Raw genomic sequence first — 16,022 nt, 5'->3', positions numbered from 1 at the left:
TCAAATGTACATCATGGATATGTGTCCTCCCAGAATCCCTTCAACGCTCCATCCAGCGCGTCTTCTCCTTCTCTGCAAAGTCCAAGAAGCTACGTGGCGAACTTCCGGTCATCTTCTTCACATCGTGGCTATCGCGCTCCTCTGCGCCGTGCTTAACATCTGTCTCCATCGAAGCGAGCATGGCCGCGAAATCGGGCGGCAGACCAACGTCATCCCTTAGAAGCCGAGCTAAGTCTGCCTCGGCGAGACCGACATGGGTTATCTTTCGGCCCAGAACTGTCGTGAGGATATCCGCTATCTGTGCACAGCCATAAGCACGATGCCATGCTGCCGCGCGTGGAAAGATTTACCCGATCATAAGAAAGCAAGTCCGGGCCTGCAACAAAATACTCCTGCGCTCTTTGTGGCTTCCAGTCTGTGAGTATAGAAAACGCAACTCGTGCAATATCGTCGGCAGAGATGAACGGGATCTTGCCATCCCCGGTAGCAGAGTAGATCTTGTCCTCCTCCTTGATCCAGCCGAGATGTGGATCCTCCAGGAGGTTCTCTAGACCGGGGGGCTCAGCATGCTTCCGAAAGGATGTGCTTTTTTGAAAACTTACCCATGAACCAGGTCGGCCTCAAGACCACATATTGCACATCCTCGAGAGTATCGAGATGTGCGTGAAGAATGCCCATAGAGTGGGTTCCCTTGTCTACATTACTGGCACTGAGGAGGACGAAGCGGTTGACACCCCGAGCCCGAGCGAAATTGATAAATCGAAGCCCCGGATCAACCAACTCCGGTGCGTGACCTCCCACTAGGTAGACGGCGGAGATTGGGTCCATGCCGTCTAGGGATGCGCGCAGGAACCCATTTGTCCAGGTATCTTCATTGAGCCAGTCAAAGTGCGTCATCTTGTAGGGACCGACAGGGGAGGTTGAACTGGATCCGACCAGGAAGGGGACTCCAGCGTTGTGCAGCAACAAGGAGAGACGACTAGCTGTTTTGCCGCGGCCACCTAGCACGAGGATAGTCATGGTGCGGAGTGCCTACTCTATAGAATATGGATACAGATTGGTTGGTGGAAAGATTAACTGGTGTGGGTGCATTCAATCACACAAAGTTTGGTAGTATGGTAGGTCCTTTTTGGCAGTTGATCTCTTATAAAAGTGTCTCATCTAGCCCTCACTATTCACAAGCGCTGAGAAAGTACGGTGAGGTCTTGGAGACTGTAGCACATAAATGCTTGGAAATGTTTTCGCCAACAACCCTTGGCCTCTTCTGGCTCTCCCTTGCCTTTTTTTCGGACAGGGCTCTTGTTCTTAGCTATCGGCGCATTGGAGTAGAGGTGTAGCCCTAGTATTGGTCCAGTCTTAACTGACCGCCATTTCCCGTATGCATGATAAAAGACACATCATGGACATGGAGACATGGCTCCCGATTTTAATTCCCAAGGAAACAATCCGGGGAAGCAAGGAGTTCCGTTCCACTGCTCTGCAGCCGAAGCAAGGGAAGAGCATTCGAGTAGTCAGAGTATACCTTCAAAACAGCTGCCCTTTCCGTGTCAATATGTAATAATAAACATATGACCTATGGTAACAGTTGACTAGGCAAGGGGACGACCTGGCGGAGTGGGAATTATTTCAGGCAGAGGAGAATTTTACTCAAATGGGTTCGTTTCTGCTTGGTTTTACCAATGAGGCAGTCAATACGATATCTCCAAGCCGGTAGACCATACTCCAGAGCCATACCTCCACTGGTTAAACTGAGCCTCATCATTCAACGAGTCTTGACCACTGAGTAGATAGGACCAATGCGAGAACAACCGTCTTCTGCTCAACTATTCAAGCCGCTCAAGGTGGGAAGGTGTCATCTCCAACACAGGATGATCATGGCACCGACAACCCGATTCCGTGCCGACGGACAGGGGGTCCCGCTGCCCTTTGTACAAGAGTACTACTATCAGCGTGCCTCGACTACTGGTACCCTCCTCATCACCGAAGCAACAGACATCTCCCCCCAGGCCATGGGTTACAAACATGTCCCCGGGATCTGGAGCGCGCCACAGTGCGAGGCGTGGAGAGAGATTGTTTCTCGAGTCCATTCGAAGAAATGCTTTATTTTCTGCCAGTTATGGGCAACCGGCCGCGCCGCGGAGCCGGACTTACTCGCCGACATGAAATATGACCTGGTCTCCAGTAGCGCCGTGCCTGTAGAACAGGAGGGACCTCTGCCCCGGGCTCTGACTGAGGACGAAATCCAGCAGTATATCGCGGATTTTGCGCAGGCGGCCCGAAACGCCATTGACGCTGGATTCGATGGGGTGGAGATCCATGGCGCAAATGGGTACCTCATCGACCAGTTCACACAGAAGTCTTGCAACCACCGCCAGGATCGATGGGGCGGGAGCATCGAGAGCCGAGCTCGTTTTGCGGTCGAGGTAACACGGGCGGTTATCGAGGCCGTGGGTGCCGATCGTGTCGGGGTCAAACTCTCCCCCTACAGTCAGTATCTGGGGATGGGGACAATGGGCGAGCTGGTGCCACAGTTTGAGTATCTCATTGCCCAGCTGCGGCGTTTGGATCTCGCATATCTCCATCTTGCAAATTCCCGATGGCTTGATGAGGAAAAGCCCCATCCCGACCCCAATCATGAGGTGTTTGTGCGTGTCTGGGGGCAATCCGCGCCTATCCTGCTGGCAGGCGGTTACGATGCGGCATCGGCAGAGGAGGTGACGGAGAAGATGTCTGCGGCGACAAACGCCAATGTGGCCATTGCCTTTGGGAGGTACTTCATCTCGACTCCAGACCTGCCCTTTCGAGTCATGGCTGGCATCCAGCTTCAAAAGTACGACCGTGCCTCTTTCTATAGCATGCTATCAAAGGAAGGCTACCTTGATTATCCTTTCAGTGCTGAATTCATGGCATTGCATGCTTTTTCAGTCTGACGACAAGCATGGATATTAAGTAGGCACCAGCCCCGTCGGTGTTCCGGTGCTGGAAGCATCCTCTCCTGGGAAATCCCGAGTGTCGACAGCTGTTAGCGGGATCTTTTTGGCAGGTTGGTTCTTTTCAATGGTCATTTTGGTTAGGGAAATAAAGAAGGATCCGCGAATGACCCGATTGGAATTGGGCAGAACTTTCATGACACGCTGTGAGCTCTGATATAAGCTAGACCTCACGACTAGGAAAGCCCTCATGTCCACCCTTACAAGCAAGCCCACGCACACAACTGCATCACAGTAAACGAGTCTTGCCATTCCAATGCCTACTGCTAGGTCTATCCTAATGGCAGCGTTGCGGACAGGAAAGCCCATAAGATGGCTCGACTGATGCCAACATTCCGGGTACTGGACACCTCCAACTTGCTGTACACAACTCGGATTCATTTATGCAGTCAGTGTGGGCCTAAATATCCAGGCGGGGCACATGTACCAGACTGTAAAGCTGTTGTTTACTCCAGGCTCTCTAAGTAGTACAAATCCCTGTAAACGTTTCTAAGCAAGCAAGGCCCCAAGCGATCACCATTAATTGAGAATACCGCTACCGGGCATGACCATTTTCACGCGAGCTGTCCTGAAGATGAGGAGTATGTATGAAATTATCAATACTTTGGCGATGCTGGGTCCGGAAGCCGCGGCGCAGTGTATCCTCGTCGGCGGTAGTTGTGCATATCTCTATAAGCCCGAAGCAGCGATGGATCATCGCCAATCAGAATCTGGCGAGCAGTTGTTCGATCAGTCATAGAAGCTCTTACTTCCTGCAATTGCCATTCAACCATAGTCAGAGCATACGTCACACAGTGCTCAGCTATCCTCTGACCGCCGTCGAATGATGAGCCTCTTTACATGGCGCACATCTGGGTCAACTCAGCTCATACTGTACGAAAATTATTCCGCGATGTGATGGTTGGCCTTGTGACCGAGGTGTTGAATGAGTACATCCCTTGCTCAGCTGGCTGGCTGAATAGTCTGGAACCTGGCTATGAGCACAACAAAAGCAACAGGTCAGGCACACACGGCCCACTGGATCCTCGGAATTAACAACTTTCACTTTCAGATTGCCTTTAGACTTTAGGGGCAGTTCATCCGCTTGGAGCTAACCAAAGACATCAAGAGCCGTGACACCGTTCGCAACATAGTTATAGCATGAACCCGAACAGCCGTAGAAGCCGGCCGTAGCAAGGTGCAGGCGCTCTTGCCCATTATCATTAAATAACAAGAGGTGGCGAGATTGACCCGTGTACTGGTTCACGTTGACCATAGTCCACGTGCTTGCGTTATCTCTAGATACGAAAAGATCCGTATCTGAGTGGGTCGACAGGATCACCACGCCGTCTGTGGTTGAGCCTGGGTATTTATACCAAACGCTGTAGGGTGAGCCACCAGGCGTGTGGCCGGAAGTCGTGGTCAGCGTATGATCAGCGGCATTCAGAAATTCGGTCGGATTGGAGGCAAGTCGATAGTGTGCAGGACAGCCGCTGCCCGAGGGAGGATTGCAGTACTCGTAGGATAACATGTACTGTCCGATGGTTGGGAGGTAAGAAATTACGGCCATGCCAGGACGTGCGGCGACACGGGAGTAGGCGACCACGTCCGTCGAGGCAGACCAGGTAAGTAAGTCCGTGGTGCTTGTAAGTGAGAGTTTCTGTGAGTGCGCCGGGTCGCGCTGGTCGCTGAAGTACACAATCAACTTGCCATTGTACTCCAGGAAGAAAGGTTCCCAAATAGCCTTGTGTCCTGTCGTCACAGTTTCGGGTCCGGCACCATATGCGACGTGACTAGCGAACGTCCACGACTTGCCCATGTCGCTAGAAGTATAAAGATCTATGTAGACCCCGCCGGAAAGGCTCGATGGCGTCGAAACTCCGGCGATTAGCAAGGTTCCAGCAGGGTACTTTCCGATACCGTTTTTCAAGATGTACATGTCTGGTTCTGAGCCACGTCAGCAAGAGACTGATTTAGGAAACTTTAACCTGACTTACGGAAGCGCATGCCCCATCCATTTTGCGTGTCGGCGACGTGGGAGAAATTGGACCAGCTCGCGCCACCATCGACCGATCGAAGGATCTTGAAGGTGTCAAGGTTTGCAGAGTTCTCGCCGTATGGATAGTCCTCCCATGTCAAGAGCAAATTGCCGTCTTGGACCTGAATGGCGCGGGCATAGCACACTCGCCACAGAGGAGCTTGCTTAAGGGGATAGTACACCGGATTGTAGGTGAAGGTGGAATAGGGCGCAGGAGATGAGCGCTTCTCAATCGCAGACGTTGCTTGACACAACGCACTTACAGCGAGCACCAACAAGAGTGTGAGGTATGCAAACATTATTCTGAATCAAAATGAATATGATGAAATGGAAGCCTGACTGTAGGTATGTTATCGTTCAATTGCTGGACGATGTGACAGCCTTTTATAGGTACATGCCCCACACGATGGACAACTTTCTTCAAAGAAGATGCTCCATATTTTCCCCCATGGAGTAGATGCAAAGCTTGCATGCACCAAAAGCACACTAGCACGGGGCCATAACAGAGATCTGAATCGCAGGCGTGCAGCATCATTCGGCGCGCTTGCGGAACGTCGGGCTCTTTCCGCTCGGTGTCATTTGGCGCTTGCGGAATGTCGGGCAACGCTCAGGATATGGTCGAACAACACTGCCGCCGTCAGTGAAGAGATATTGAACTCATTCTTCTCTCCTTTCATTTCGTCCCTAGCTATTCTCAGGCCCAACACATCATGATGCTCAAGGAACCGGTGGCCAAGGTCGCCGTAGAGAGCCCCCCTGACCATTCTGTGACCGAGACGTTCGATTTTGACGATGCTGTACGGATGGTTCAGAGTGGGCAGACGCTCGAACGAGCGACGCATGCTCTGCTGGCCGTTATGACTCGAGCAGAACGGCTGTGGTTGCTCGACGGGGATGAGCTCTTTTGGAAAGGCCTTCGTGGAATCTTGTTCGACCGTTACAACCGTGAAGCTTTTGTTATGGGGGCAGTTCCACGCCTGAAAATCTCGGGAATACGCTTCACCGACGGTCCACGCGGCATCGTGATGCACTCCTTTACCTGTTTTCCAGTGTCAATGGCCAGGGGTGCGAGCTGGGACGTAACGCTCGAACAACGCGTCGGCAACGCTATCGGCCTAGAAGGACGTGCTCAAGGGGCCAATTTCTTTGCCGGGATCTGTGTCAATCTTCCTCGGCATCCCGCCTGGGGACGCATACAGGAGACCTATGGCGAAGACCCCGCACTCCTGGGCGAATTCGGTCTCGCACTGCATCGCGGTGTCCGACAACATCTCATGACTTGCGTCAAGCATTTCGCTTTGAACTCCATGGAGAATGCTCGCTTCAACGTAGATGTGCAGGTCGACGATGCGGCCTTGCACGAAGTCTACCTCCCCCACTTTCGTCAACTGGTTGAAGGTGGAGTCTCATCAGTCATGTCATCTTACAATTCCGTTCGCGGTGAATTTGCAGGACAAAATCACGAGCTCCTGAACGACATTCTTCGGCAAGAGTGGGGATTTGGCGGATTTGTGCTGTCCGATTTCATCTTCGGTTTCCGAGACGCAGTCAAGTCGATCAAGAATGGACTGGACGTTGAAGCCCCCTTCCAACAACAACGCGTCTTACACGTGCCTGGGGCACTGGAGCGCGGGGATCTGGCTTGGTCTGACATCGACCGCTCCTGTGCGCGCATCCTTCGTGTGCAACTAGAGCATGCGGTGCGCACCGGACGAACGACTCCCGACTCTTCTGTCGTCTTCTGTGATCAACACAGGAGATTGGCCCGCGAAGCCGCAGCCCGAGGAATGGTTCTACTCAAGAATGATGGCGTCTCGGATTGCCCTCTGCTTCCGTTGGATCCTGCCAAACTCCACACGTTGGCAATCGTCGGCCGGCTCGCCAATAGGGCAAACACCGGGGATAGGGGATCTTCAGCCGTATTCGCCCCGAAGGTGGTCACTTTCTACGAGGGCCTTAGAGCAGCTCTTCCCGATGCAAAGATCATGCTGCAGGACACAGACAATGTTGAAGAGGCCCAGAAAGTTGCGGCAATGGCAGATGTCGTCCTCTGCGTGGTAGGCTATGATGCGATGGACGAAGGCGAGTACGTTGTTCCTTCCTTCGCTGACCAAAAGGAGTTGCTCGACCTCCTTCCTCCAACCTTGGACCGTGACGAAACAGAAGTCCGCGCGGCCATCGAGGGCCAAAAGAGCACCGGCTTTGGTTCCGGTTCTACGGACAGTGACGGGCTAGTTCCGGGGGCAGGAGGTGATCGCAGGTCCCTTAGACTACGAGATCGCGACGTAGACATCATCAGAGCCGTGACCGCTGTGTCGTCCCGTGTCATCGTCAGCGTTGTGGCAGCTGGAGCAGTCATCATGGATGACTGGCTTGACAGAGTCCCGGCCCTGCTCATGACCTGGTATAGCGGCGGAGAAGGAGGTCACGCACTGGCAGATGTCCTTCTCGGCAAGGTCGACGCAAGCGGGCGAATGCCGTTTTCAATGCCCAAAAGCGAGGAACACCTCCCATACTTTGACATTGACGCCTCGAAGATAACATACGATCGATGGTTTGGACAGAGGCTCCTTGACAAGCTCGGCGTCGTCGCACAATTTCCTCTTGGCTACGGTCTTTCTTACACGATATTTGCCCTAGAGGGAGTGACCATTGACGCAAGCCCTCCCGAATGGGGTCTGGACTGTTTCGCTGTGAGAACTACGGTCGTGAACACTGGATCGCGCCCTGGCAGGCATGTCGTGCAAGTCTATGGCACTCCTCGGGTACCTGATTTTCCTACAAGGGTCCTGTTAGGTTTTCAGAGCCTGGCATTGGATTCGAATCAGTCGACACTAGCCAACGTGAAATGCTCGACAAGGCCATTGAAACGCAGAAGCGGGAATAGATTCATATTTGTAGAACGGATGGTTGTCATTGAAGTCGCAGCATATGCTGGAGACGAAGCTTGTTTGCGAGCTTGTATTTCGCTACCGTAACGAGAGTAGACATCCGTGATTTCGCTATTACATATATTCAAGAAAAGCGGATTTCAGAAAGACAACGGTTTCATCCTCAGGCGTCTCACTCCAGTACTCGAGCATAGCGATTGTATCTGACACTACAGCTTGCCACCCCGTCGGCAGGAGATCAGAGGAATTGCTCCGGGCAACCGCCAAGAGGATACATGCACTGCGTGCCGACGAGCGTTGCATCAGCCAAGTGCCATGGTGCCGATAATAGAACCCAGCGCGGTTGATTGAGAGCCGATCGTAGTGGACGCGCACGCCCCTGGCAGCCAGTTCAGATGCACCGGCGGTTCTGTGTGCTCCGAATAGCAATTGGATCTCCAGAAATGGCCATGTCAGCACTTCGTAGTTGTAGGTCAGTCGACCCTGTAAGACAAAGTGCAGCACGTCTACTGTGCTGCTCTGTAGTCCGGCGTCGAGGCTGATTGCATCCGGCAACGAAGCCCGCCAGGAAGCCAAAGATCTCTCGAGATCAGCTACCCGCTCCGCCAGAGCTTCCAAAGCACTTGGCTTTTGCCTTGCGAACTCTGACAGTGTTTCCCGTGCCGTCATTTCGGAGCGCCAGAGTGAAATTTCCGCGAGATAGAAGTACCACGCTCGGAGCTGCTCTTGGTCGAACACTTCTGGTGGCAGAGTCGGAAACATGATGGGATGGTCATATCCCGCCGAACTAAAATTAGGCATGTCTAATTCAAAGCGGAGCTCTCTCTCAGACTTCCAACACGACCAATAGATGCTCTCTTCAGCTTGCTTCTCAACCTGGGCGGGATCTTGGGGACTACGGCGGTGCGCCGAAGCTGTCGACCTCTGGCAAGTGGCCAGACCCTGGAGGAAATGGCGCCACGCATCGAACGGCCGCATCGAGACCATCATGAACATGCCACTGTAGAAGTGACATCTGGCCTGCGTCAGATAGTCGCTGCGCCACAGCGTGTCCTTGCGCTTCTCTGCGGCATCGAACAGGGCCTGTGCATTTGCCCACCGTTTCTCATCTCGACCACCGGTGGGACCGGTCATAGAGAGCTCGCCAAATTGAGACGAGCAGGCCCCATTGGCGAGCACGAGCAAGAGAAGGCAGGAAGCCGCGTCCCAGCCAATGCCATTGAGCAGAAAATTTGTCAGCTGAGCCCGGATCTGCTGTTCGGCTAGCACCGGATTCAAGACGTGGACGTTGCGGAAAAAAGCATCTAAATAACCGGGAAAAAGGCTAAGATCAAGGCCTTGATTCAAACCAGCCGTCTGTGCTCTGCTGAACGACGTTGGATCGGCGCCCGGTTCCTCCTCACCGGCTGTGAGACATTGCGGGAGTTCATGAGGCTGCCAAATGTCCCAGGCAAGCACCTGACTGATATTGCCGCGCTGCAGATGGCGGTCCAAGCGCAAGGCGAGCGGGGCCTGCATGGATGCAGCATGCAAGGAACCTTGGGCAATTAGCGTGGAGTCTGGAGAGTGGGAGCGCGGTCTTTGCAAACGGCCAGACAGCGATTCCACCGTGCTTTGGACCTCCTCTAACTTGGCCAGAATGGCCAGGCTGGCCGGATCGAAGCCTGCCGTGGCTGAAGTAGGCTCCGACGAGCATGTTGCTCCAATTCTCCGGCAGTAGGAGCAAGGTTTTTCATTGTCGCATTTCGCCCGCCGGGCTCGGCATATCTGCTTGTATGCGATGAGAAACAGACTTTTTTTCAATGGGCATCACTGACCTGACAGGCAGAGGCCGTCCTCGCGCGAACATACGCCGTCCCCGCTCTGCTCACTGCTCCCCGATGGCTTCGTTCCTGGGCGTCTTGGGACATAATCTGGGGTATACCGTAAGGAGAAGTGGGGGGCGGGGGAGGGGCGCGGAATCCAGGGCGACTTCCGACGGTTTAAGTAGTCATATAAACTCATATTTGTGGAGCCGCGGAAAGTCGGGCGATGTTGAGCCAATGTCAGATCAATCAAACAACTGCGTACTGCGGAGAAATGTCGCCCATGGAAGCATATTTGGTCCAGCAGTAACAATTGCCGAAATGATCCCGTATTTGCTTCGACAGCCCTGAGCAGGCCCTTGCGTCGATCCCCCCAGATCAAGCGAAGATCTATAATTACCAGGGTCATGCCCATCATCCCATGTGGCTGGCACCGGCATACTTTTATCAGCTCTTGTCTTTGCCTCCGTCTTTTGTCATCACTCAGTCTCACGATGAATCCTCATTTGTATCAGGTACGTCCTCGGTCGACAGTCCTTCTGGCCTACCGCAGTGCAGCTGATAGAATTCTCTAGCTCCTCGTCGGGCTATTTGCCTCCCTTGGCTCTTTCCTGTTTGGGTGAGTGGAGTGGTGGTTCTATCACCTTTGATCATCCAGCGCTGCAACTGAAAGCTGATCATTCGTGCGGCTACAACCAGCTATGACCTCGGCGTCATTGGCGGCGCTGTCGCTTCATCTTCCTTCGTAGCAACGTTCCATAACCCGTCGGTGAATGAAATGTAAGTGTTTGTCACCAGCTCCTAGCCCCCGTTACCCCCGCTGGTCGAGTCGACCCCAGCTGATCACGCTTCTCCTTTAGCGGTGCTGTTGTGTCCGTCTTCACGGGCGGAGCCTTCTTCGGTGCTGCTGTGGCAGGCATCACTGCCAATCGCCTCGGCCGCCGCTGGACCATCATCTTGGGCTCTTTGATCTTCTGTCTTGGCGGCGCCCTGCAAACATCCGCCCAGAACTTGGGATATCTTTACGGCGGCCGGTCAATTGCAGGTCTCGGTGTCGGCGTTCTCGTGATGATCATCCCATTGTACCAAGCCGAGATTGCCCATCCTGCTATTCGCGGACGGCTGACAGGGCTGCAACAGCTCTTCATTGGATTCGGGGCTACGACCGCGGGTATGTCTAGACCATCTTATTATTCCCGATGCGCAAGCAACCTCAACATGAAAGCGGGCTTTAATGCTCTCTAGTGTTTACCGCACACGGGACGGTCAGCAATTTTGTCAGTGATAATCAGTGGCGCGTGCCTCTCGGCGTCCAGATCATCCCGGCCGGCATTCTAGGAGCCCTGATACTCCTATTCCCAGAGTCGCCCCGTTGGCTCATGGATCACGACCGGCACCAAAAAGCACTCCAAACGCTTGCGAAACTGCACTCCAACAATGAACTTAACGACCCATGGGTTCTCGCAGAATATGAGCAGATCAAGAGTACGATCCAAGATGAGAAAGAAAACGGCGCTTCGAGTTTATACGAGCTCTTCAAGGACCCGGCATCTTTTCGGCGACTGGTTCTTGTCACGGCCATACAGGCGTCCGTCCAGATGACAGGAGTCCCCGCAATACAATACTTTTCCCCGAGCATCTACAAACAGGTCGGAGTTGGGACAGCGCAGGCACTACTGTACTGTACCAAGGCATTTCATACATCTGGGGCATTGCCGGTCAACTGTGCACCGTCCTCTTCATCGACCGAATCGGACGACGCTGGCCCCTGATTCTTGGGAATCTTACCTGCTCCGTCAGTTTCATTGTCACGGCTGCCGTTATTGCCAGGTTCAACCACGTCGGCCCATCGGCGCAAGTGGGTCTCCTCTGGGCGTTCCTCGTCTTCGGATGGATCTTTCAGTTCGCCTTCTCCATGTGCTGTGGTTCGCTCTCCTGGGTCATTCCCGCGGAGATATTTGATTTACCAAAACCCGAGCTCGCGGGGTCGCCATTGGCTGCCTTGTCAGTTTCGCCTTCAACACAATGATCGGACAGATCACAGATCCTGGTGAGTCTTCCAGTCACATTGTTGCTGACGTATTCGTTACTGACATAGACCAGCCATTGCGTCACAGGGCTGGGGGTATTTCCTCCTCTTTGTCATCTGCAACGTCACTAATGCCATTTTCTTCTGGGAATTTTTGCCAGAGACCAAGGGCATCCCTCTCGAAGAGATGAATCGCTTGTTCAAAGAGACAGGTTGGTTCATTCCAGCACACAAAGGCAGGCCTCATATCACCGAATTCGCGGTCACGCAGAAGGAGATCGAGGAGAAATCCGGCACTGCTCATGTATAGTCCTCGCCCTAAGTATATCTCTGTGGCATCCCGTCTGGATTCCTTGGGAAGTATTGGGAGCGCACAGACAATTCCTATGTAAGCACAGGGAGGAATGGGTCGTTGGGGACAGAGACTTGGCACCGCCCTCCGTGGAACAGAATTTCGGTACAAATGAATGTAGATGTCGATAATAGCCATTATAGATACCATCGAGATGTGGGATGTATCGAGGCTGGAAGATTTGCAGAATTTACAATCTTTCTATGATGCGTACTATCAGATGGGCACTCCTGTATAGTAACGTATGGTGCATCCTATAATATAAATGCTAGGCACACCTTGATTTTCACGGACAGAGGATAATACATGGTTACCAAGCAGTGCATTCCAGTCAACTAGTTTGACTGCTTTTCTGTGACTCTGTGTCTGACATTCAGTGATCTGTGAAGTCATATAAGTTCACAAATCAATATACATGCCTCTCCCAGCATCTCCTCAACCATCATCAGGACGACATTGATACTCGCAAATGATCTTTGGTATGGCACCATATATTCTGCTATTCTCCTAGTTCAAGCACATACGACCATAGGGTGTGGAAAACAGGGCTTCCCGTCCGCTCAGCCGTACTTAAGCCACACGCCGGCCGGTTAGTAGTTGGGTGGGTGACCACCAGCGAATCCCGGCTGTTGTATATTTTTTTCATCACCCATTTTTTTTGATTCGTTGGGTTTAGCGCCCTCGCCGCCTTACCTTCACTCTCTTCACCCTGTTCACCTGAAGCTCACCTGAACCTGAATATTCTTCACCCAGTGAACCCCACTCAACCCCTGTTCTGCTGACGTGTCCTTTTCCAGGGCTCTCTTCACAATCCATCATGCTTGGTGCAGTGCAGCATAGACCACTTAAATCTAGCTCAATCTACTCCGTACGCTCCGACTTATCCATGGGGAGGAAACTGTGTTATGATGAACTCACCTCGTCCCAGATGGCTAAAGGTGCAGCAGCAAGATCACTAAGTTGTCCATGGCGGAGGGACTGGTCATCTTCCTAGTGGTACGACCGTACGTGTAGCTGCCTGTCGAATCCAGAAAACCACAACTCCGAGCCACCGTGTTTATCGAGACACTCCTTTTGTCAAGCAGCGCAACCTGAACAGCCTCAAAGCATTATTTATTGCTAATATAATGGCTTTTTCCACTCTGATTAACTTCGAAAGAATTACCGCATACACCTGCTTTTCTGAGCTGCAAATCTATTCCCTGCACTATGACCTAAACAAAGTATGACGGCTGAATGCTGAACACGACTCTCGCGGTGTGCCTCGTACCAGGAAAGGTTACTTAACCTCTAGCTAGAGTCTCTCTTCGTAGACCAATGGAAGTCCCACGAAGTTATCTCAACCTCTGTAATTCAGCCAAGGATCATCACAGAGTTCTTGTGCTGTCGCTCGATGTTCTGGTTCCCATTGCAGCATTCTTTTAGCAAAATTGATGAACAACCGTTTATCATCTCCATCCAAGAACGGAGTAAGGTTTGAGAAACTGAAGTCCTCTGCAGGAATCAAATCCAGAAACCTAAATTTACCTATGAGAGACGTAAGCACCAAAGAAACCATTTAAGGATGGAAAGTTATACCAGTTTTCGAGAAAAGATCAGAACATATAGTCTGGTCAGCCCTCTGCAGAAGTTGCAATGGAGGAGGGCCAAGAAGCCGAATCATCTGAGCTAAGTGAGCAGCTCGGCTGTAACTACCACTTCTGGGATCTATCCCATCAAAAAGGGTGGTATCTGCTAGTAGCTCCCAGAGCTATTCAGTTTAGTCATAACATACCCTACTTAAAACTGCATGGGGCCTTACCACATTTCCTAAGTTCCATATATCTGTGCTGTATGACCATGTAGCCTTTAAGAGAACTTCTGGTGCGCAGAATTGCAGGGGTTGGATATCATGATTATAAGACTGATCACCAAAAACAGCAGAACTGAAGTCACTTATTTTCACACATCCCATACCTCCTTGTAAGTGCCCAAAATCAGGCCGTGACTGATAGACGCGATGACCAGCACATATCTTGTATGGAGGAGGGTGGCTTTCCTGGTGGTGTATATAACTATCAAGGACACTGCTATTTTCAAATCCCACTAGGAAATTGTCTGACTTGAGATCTTTATTTTGTTAACCAAAGCCAAGGAGGATAAGTAGCAGGTAGGGAGGTTACCAGTATGTATGATGTGACATTCTGTATGAAGAAAGTCAAGGCCCTGTAGTAATAGTTTCAAGAAGGGCTTCAGCACAGTAGGAGGGACACCAGCTTCCCCAAGGTGCCTCCCTAAAAGCCAGAGTGGTTCTCTTAATGGTTCAAACACTAAGCATGTATGCTCCCCTAGAGGACCCTGGATTCTAAAAGACTCCTTTGCTACACGCACATACCCTCTACCTTGGTGACTAGACCTCAGTTGAGAGATATGGTGAGATATTTGGGCCTCTTCCTGGGCGGACTTTTGCTCTGCAGTTCCGCAGTTCGATATTTTCAAAGTATAATACCGGTGTGACTGCCAGCACCATCTTCTCCTATTAGTGCTGCTTCATAAAAAGAATATAGCTTGTTAACTTACCGTGAACAGTCTCTGGCCAGCCACACAGTAGAATTGACACCCCAGCCAAGTTTCGATATAAGGCGGTATTTATTGTGGATAAGCTCTCCAATGCAGGCAGGATAATACTTATTTGCATCGTAATTGGGACCTCCATCTTCTTCATCAATGAGGTCAGAACGAAGAGCACCCTCGTAGCTGACCATCCTCATAGACGGAAAAGGAGAAAGCTTGGAACGGAGGAAACGCTGAATCGACATTGGAAGATAAGGATGCTCTTGGAGCTGAGGGTCGGCGTACCGTTATTAAATACAGGGAGGGTATTGAACATCGGACCGTTATTACTTTTATCCGAACTCCTATGACTGATATTGTTGCACTATTATTTTTGTTCGCTAGAGTGCAGGACGGTAATGATGAATAAGCTAATCAGAGATGATATTCTGGAACACCTACAGCTATCTCGTGCACTACAAAATACAGAGCGGGATAGCTACTTATTAAGGACTTATTTCATGATTGTGGTGCACTGCATCAATTTTAAACTACTTAATTTTAAACTACCTTCAAGCATTGCGGTCCGAAGCTAACAAGCCAAACCTGACCCACTGGCCCGCTCTACCGTATTCCCCGCGATTGCATCAAGCTTTCCCACCAGATCCATTGCCGGATTGCTCTTCCTTTGGGAAGTAATCGTTGACCTTTTTGCCCTCGTTGTATTTTGGTCTAGAGAACCATACGTTTTTGCCTCCAAGTGGGTTCGGGTAGTAATGAACGGAGGTGATTCTTTGTCCCTCCTCCGACGTAATTTCAAAGTTCGCGTGGAGAGGATCTTTCCTGCCGTCAGCCTTCGGCGTGGAATGCGGTCTTGACCTACTGCTATGTTAGCAAAGAAAGCACAAGCTCCATGAACGATAAACTATACACCACTTTGGCGTTTTTTGCTTTTTCGAGCTCAGGAAAAGAGCCTTTAATTTTGATGACCGCTTCCTCGACTGCAGTCTGCGCTGACGCTTCATTGATACCTTGGACGCCGGTCGTGCCCGATTTCCAGGAAAAGGTGAGAAACCGGCCAACTCGAGTAACCCAAGACATACTGATAGCAAAGGGGAAAAAATTGTCAAGTGATAGAAGAGGTGTGATGGGTAATGGTACCTGAGAGGACTTCAAGGATTCCATGACGGTTGAAACTGCCATATATATTTGGTAGATAGGGTCGAACGACGACACAGAAGGTCTAGATTGGTGTATTGCTTTAGTGCAATCTCTCTGCGCGATTGTATGACTGGTTCTCTCAAGAACTGGTCTCCCACCTTTCCCTCCGACTTCGCCTGGAATTGCCCAATTCTAGCTGAGCATGCAGCACTTCTGTTGTGTGGCTGGCGCCTCTCAAGAAGCAT

At 51.5% G+C, this 16,022-nt stretch overlaps 7 protein-coding genes and 1 non-coding gene across 8 annotated transcripts; 4 read left to right on the top strand and 4 right to left on the bottom strand.

Moving 5' to 3' along the window:
* Positions 1-40: 40 nt before the first annotated feature.
* On the bottom strand, positions 41-1,020 carry fgaFS (festuclavine dehydrogenase easG; the record flags this gene model as incomplete). Its single annotated transcript, XM_043272397.1, has 3 exons — positions 41-298; positions 351-547; positions 603-1,020. The coding sequence occupies 3 exons, from the start codon at positions 1,018-1,020 to the stop codon at positions 41-43; spliced, it is 873 nt and encodes a 290-aa protein (XP_043128332.1).
* Positions 1,021-1,796: 776 nt separating this feature from the next.
* fgaOx3 (chanoclavine-I aldehyde reductase easA) lies at positions 1,797-2,930 on the top strand (the record flags this gene model as incomplete). Its single annotated transcript, XM_043272396.1, has 1 exon — positions 1,797-2,930. One exon carries the CDS (start codon positions 1,797-1,799, stop codon positions 2,928-2,930), a length of 1,134 nt encoding a protein of 377 aa, XP_043128331.1.
* Positions 2,931-4,080: 1,150 nt separating this feature from the next.
* Aspvir_009246 (sialidase family protein) lies at positions 4,081-5,306 on the bottom strand (the record flags this gene model as incomplete). Its single annotated transcript, XM_043272395.1, has 2 exons — positions 4,081-4,916; positions 4,967-5,306. 2 exons carry the CDS (start codon positions 5,304-5,306, stop codon positions 4,081-4,083), a joined length of 1,176 nt encoding a protein of 391 aa, XP_043128330.1.
* A 411-nt stretch (positions 5,307-5,717) lies between these two features.
* Aspvir_009245 (glycoside hydrolase family 3 protein) lies at positions 5,718-7,985 on the top strand (the record flags this gene model as incomplete). Its single annotated transcript, XM_043272394.1, has 1 exon — positions 5,718-7,985. The coding sequence occupies one exon, from the start codon at positions 5,718-5,720 to the stop codon at positions 7,983-7,985; it is 2,268 nt and encodes a 755-aa protein (XP_043128329.1).
* A 27-nt stretch (positions 7,986-8,012) lies between these two features.
* On the bottom strand, positions 8,013-9,808 carry Aspvir_009244 (Zn(II)2Cys6 transcription factor; the record flags this gene model as incomplete). The annotated part of the gene is made up of 2 exons (XM_043272393.1): positions 8,013-9,665; positions 9,716-9,808. The coding sequence occupies 2 exons, from the start codon at positions 9,806-9,808 to the stop codon at positions 8,013-8,015; spliced, it is 1,746 nt and encodes a 581-aa protein (XP_043128328.1).
* A 316-nt stretch (positions 9,809-10,124) lies between these two features.
* Aspvir_009243 (uncharacterized protein) lies at positions 10,125-12,042 on the top strand (the record flags this gene model as incomplete). The annotated part of the gene is made up of 7 exons (XM_043272392.1): positions 10,125-10,218; positions 10,279-10,322; positions 10,377-10,483; positions 10,564-10,874; positions 10,949-11,435; positions 11,504-11,707; positions 11,802-12,042. The coding sequence occupies 7 exons, from the start codon at positions 10,125-10,127 to the stop codon at positions 12,040-12,042; spliced, it is 1,488 nt and encodes a 495-aa protein (XP_043128327.1).
* Positions 12,043-12,602: 560 nt separating this feature from the next.
* Aspvir_r0017 lies at positions 12,603-12,722 on the top strand. Its single transcript, XR_006253207.1, has one exon. It is a non-coding gene; the product is annotated as a 5S ribosomal RNA (ribosomal RNA).
* A 2,541-nt stretch (positions 12,723-15,263) lies between these two features.
* Positions 15,264-15,717, bottom strand: Aspvir_009242 (uncharacterized protein; the record flags this gene model as incomplete). The annotated part of the gene is made up of 2 exons (XM_043272391.1): positions 15,264-15,495; positions 15,548-15,717. The coding sequence occupies 2 exons, from the start codon at positions 15,715-15,717 to the stop codon at positions 15,264-15,266; spliced, it is 402 nt and encodes a 133-aa protein (XP_043128326.1).
* Positions 15,718-16,022: the final 305 nt, after the last annotated feature.

The sequence above is a fragment of the Aspergillus viridinutans genome, assembly GCF_018404265.1.
Source record: "Aspergillus viridinutans IFM 47045 DNA, scaffold_8, whole genome shotgun sequence".
In the NCBI taxonomy this organism is placed as follows: Eukaryota; Fungi; Ascomycota; class Eurotiomycetes; order Eurotiales; family Aspergillaceae; genus Aspergillus; species Aspergillus viridinutans.
Note: the sequence above shows the minus strand (reverse complement) of the source record. Positions and strands in the feature narration are given on the sequence as shown.